Source organism: Gavialis gangeticus, unplaced genomic scaffold, assembly GCF_001723915.1.
Source record: "Gavialis gangeticus isolate Ggan-Ray unplaced genomic scaffold, GavGan_comp1, whole genome shotgun sequence".
NCBI lineage: Eukaryota > Metazoa > Chordata > Crocodylia > Gavialidae > Gavialis > Gavialis gangeticus.
The window spans coordinates 39818460-39822764 of record NW_017729031.1 but is presented as its reverse complement, the minus strand read 5'-3'; the positions used below and the strand labels follow the sequence as shown (position 1 = coordinate 39822764).

At 43.4% G+C, this 4305-nt stretch overlaps 1 protein-coding gene across 1 annotated transcript in view; it reads left to right on the top strand.

Annotated features, from left to right (window-relative positions):
* The window catches only part of ERCC3 (ERCC excision repair 3, TFIIH core complex helicase subunit), a 40993-nt gene extending 37481 nt beyond the window's left edge, over nucleotides 1–3512 (top strand). The window contains exons 14-15 of the mRNA XM_019522638.1: nucleotides 1598–1750; nucleotides 2652–3512. Coding sequence (XP_019378183.1) covers nucleotides 1598–1750; nucleotides 2652–2786 — 288 coding nt within the window. The 3' untranslated portion in view covers nucleotides 2787–3512. The remainder of the gene's footprint in view (nucleotides 1–1597; nucleotides 1751–2651) is intronic.
* Nucleotides 3513–4305: the final 793 nt, after the last annotated feature.

Sequence of the window (4305 nt, the reverse complement as noted above, 5' to 3'; positions counted from 1 at the left end):
GACGCAGTACTCCAGCTGCGGCCTGACCAGTGCCGCATAGAGGGGGAGGATCACCTCCTTGGACCTGCTCAAGATGCACCTGTGGATGCACGACAAGGTGCGGTTAGCCCTGCCAACCGTGACCTCGCATTGTCGGCCCATGTTCATCTTGGAGTCATTAGTGACTCCAAGATCCCTTTCTGCCTCCGTGCTCTCGAGAAGGCTCAGTGAACTCCAGGTTCTCGCAGCACACCCTCCTGGTGCATCGCATTGCAGAGAGAGGTGCTCACACTGATACGGTGGTATTCATAAGGCAAACAGGTTGATCACTTGATGGTTTGGAGAAGAGCCATGAGAATAATTAAAGGATTGGAAAACATGCCTGTACTGTGAGAGACTCCAGGGGACAGTTCAACCGTCAGTCACTCAATATCTTTCCTGAAGCACAGACATCTGAACTGGATGTGATACTCCACGCCGGTGCCAAATGGAGGTTACTATTTCAAATCCCACTCTTTATACATCCCAAAATTGCATTAAACCTCTTGGGCACAGCAACACTTTGAGAGCTCCCATTCAACTGATTAGCTACATTGACTTCTAAGCACTAAAAAAACACCTTGTTTGCTTGCAGCCAGTTTGCCAGCTGATCCGGATCTGCTGTGGCAGTGACCTGTCTTCTTCTTTACCACTTACCTGGTTATCTGCAAATGTTATCAGTAATGACTTTTGTTCAAGTTAGTGATTAAAATGTTAAAAAGAGACGCCAGCAGAAACACGCTTGCTGGATAATGGTTCTTCATTTACACTTTGAAATGTATTGACCAGTTTTTAATCTGTTAACCTGTGCTGTGGTTTGGTTTTGTATCACTTTGCTTCTGATTCAGCTCTTCTGAAGAGGAGGATTTGGGGTGAGAGTGGCAATTTAGCATCTGCATCTGTTCTAACTAAATACTAAAATGCCTGGAAAAATGCTCGATTTGATTCATGTGCTGGACGGTAAATGTATAGAGACATAAAAATGGGAGAGACCATTTGGGTCTGACAAGCATCATCCTGTGTATAAAGTGAATCAAGATCCTTAGAACTTAATTAAGTGGTTTGCCTTTACTATTCCTAATCAAGGTGGGAGGGAGTATGTTGAAATTCTCACTACGATGACAGGTTGGGTCACGTCCCAGGAAAATAGGAAATAATGATGAAAACTAACAGAATGGGGATAAACAGATAACATCAAGGGATGAAAGCATGATCTGAAATTCCGCTGGTCTGAATGTGTAGCTGGGGTAAATGACGCTTATCTGGTCATACTGGCACATAAAGCATTGGGCCAAATGAGGCATTCTCTCAGTCCTTAACTATTGGCGTATGTTTCTGCCTCTTGCCTTGATAAGACTTGACTTTAGCATGAATGTGGCAGATCAGATGGACTATATCATTCATTTTGTATGACCTGTATTTTTACTAGCAGTAAATCAATGCTGTTAGGACTGCTGGTATGCTATCAGTGCTCACACAGAAGCATGACTGATATTCTTTGGCTTGGAGTGTACCTTTTTTTTTTTTAATTAAACCAGAAAGGGAGAAATTACATCCTCTGCTTCATTCTGTCCCTCAGGTGATCACAAAGCTTGCGGGCATGGAAGAAGAAGACCTTTCATTTTCATCCAAAGAAGAGCAGCAGCAGCTTCTCCAGAAGGTCCTGCAAGCATCTGACCTGGATGCTGAGGAAGAGGTGGTAGCTGGGGAGTACAGCTCCAAGTCATCTCAGGTAAGCTGAAGGGTTGTCGTGTCCCTACACCGGTGACAACAAACACCATCGTGTCAGGCTGCCCCTCTCATCTTAATTCTGCATCGCAGCAGTGTCACAGTTCCCTGCCAGTTGCATAGGCAGATTGTTGGAAACACTCCTTTACTTCCATCTAATCTTCACGGACAGCAAAGTCCTAACTCTGGTAGCTGTAAAGCAGTGTAGAGAAATGAGACACATGAGGAAATTCAAACTTTGTTATTTCTGCATGCTGGAAGACAGATGGCAGATATGGATTTTACTGGGTGTTAAATTCCCACCAAAGCAAATTGTTTTATAAAGTACAGATTCTACCCAAGTGCATTGTTGCTCTTGGAAATCATCACATTGAAAACGTTGGACTTCAGAGGGCCAATTATCTAAGATGATCAAGAGAACCACCTCCATATGTTCTTGAGGAGAAGTTTCAGGATTTTTTTTTAACATTAAATATAAAATAATTTGCCCCAAATAGCAAATTGAAAAGCATTGCTAAGTCCCGAGTTAAAAGGACGCCACGTTCATAATTAAAGATTGATTGAATGATGATGTGCTGGAATGCCCTATGAATTCTGAATCCGTTGAGGTCTTCAGATCCATCGTTTTAGTTATACTTACGCAAGTAGAGGTGTATATATGATGCATGTGTAAAGAGTTTCTGTGGTTGAGGGGTGCCCTGGTACAGAAGTGAAGACGGGATTAGCTTGAGTTATACCAGTGATCAAGATACTTGTGTGTGTCCAGAGCCTTGAGATTAAAATCGGTGCAGTCCCCACACTACATCGCATCTAGCTACTCCGACATCTGGTGGCAGTAGGTTGTGGGGGTGATGCACATAGTTACTCAGGAACTGTGATTTTTTTTCCCCCCCCCTTTCTTGTAGGTGTCCCGGCGTGCAGGCACAATGAGTTCCATGTCTGGAGCAGACGACACGGTTTATATGGAATACCACACCTCACGGAGCAAGGCTGCCTCCAATAAGCATATCCACCCACTTTTCAAACGTTTCAGGAAGTGATGTGAAATACAGAGACTATGAAACTATGAATTTAGTTAAACCACAGAACTATTTTGTTTCCATATCTAGAAATATGGAGTTTAAATAGTTCTAGGTCGTTAAAGGACTCTTTTAATGTGCGGCTGTGTAGATACATGTATAGTTAGCAAGCTGTCCGTGCTAATGGGTGAGGCCAAAAGGATGAAGGGATTAATTTTAACCACAGCAAAAGATGTGAAAGGACTGAATCCTGGTTATGCCTGTCTGGTATTTCCAGAGTGATAAATTAAACTTCTATTTTTATCAGTTGAATTTAGAGACCACATAAGCAAATTCTGCAAAATGGATCTCTTTTTGTATATGACGTTTGTATCAGTATCTGAAATTTTATTTGTCGCCTTGCTATGCTTGTTCAACTAGAATATTGAAGTTTAAAATGCCTAAATAAAAATCATTCCCTGAACTGGAAGTTCTGACAAAAGCATTTTATATATCATATTTTGGCATAGGAAACAGAGTAATTTTACACTTGTAACTTAACCTAGCTTCAATGAGTTACAAATTGGTAGGGAATGCCCTAATCAGTGATTCGAGAGAGAGAATCTGAAGAGGGCTTCTTCACTGAAATAAATGTGCGAAAGTGTTTTTAAAAAGTTAATCCACAATCTGTTCGGCATGTTGGATTTTTTTGGTGTTATTACTAATGATGAGACGGGGTTGAAATAAAAGATGTTCCCTTAAAATGTGTTTCCTTGTATTGATGGTGCAAGAAAACCATAGTAACCTTCTGTCTGGTGTTGGTAAGTTATGCTAGAACATTAGTACTCCAGCAAAACTTTCCAATTGAACATTAGCTGAGTTGAGTGCTCTGCCTTTAAATGCAGATATACTTGATTACTGGCAGCACTGTCAAATAGATCTGCTGTTATTATTTAATAGCTTTGTTAATCATTTGAACGGGTGGTGCCCAACTGTCTGGCCCTGTGGGCTGGACAAGTAGCACTGGGTCAGTCCACAGGCAGGATCCCACGTGGGGACAGCCTGTGTGCCCAGATCTGGCTGTGGAGTGACCCTGCGGCAGCATAACAGGGCCACATTATCCAACCTGCAGGGCTCTTTCCCCAGGTCCAGACATTTGGAGGTGAGGAAGTGGTGGCAGTGTTAATTGCTGCTTCCCTGCTGCCAATGTTCTGGACCTCAGGGGGGCCGCATGGGCCAAATGACATAGTTCTGCAGGCCAGCCATGAGCACCAATTTGGATGATGGGATTGAGTGTACGCTTAGTAGATTTGCAGATGACAAATTTGGGTGGAGTTGCAGACACTGGAGGGCAGGGCCAGGGTCATAGTTTCATATTTTGTAGGGTCGGAAGGGACCTGAACAGATCATCAAGTCCGACCCCCTGCCCTGGGCAGGAACGAGTGCTGGGATAAAATCCCCCCAGCCAGTATCTATCCAGCCTCTTCTTGAAGACCCCCAAGGTAGAGGAGAGCACCACCTCCCTTGGGAGTCCATTCCAGAGCCTGGCAGCACTAAACGT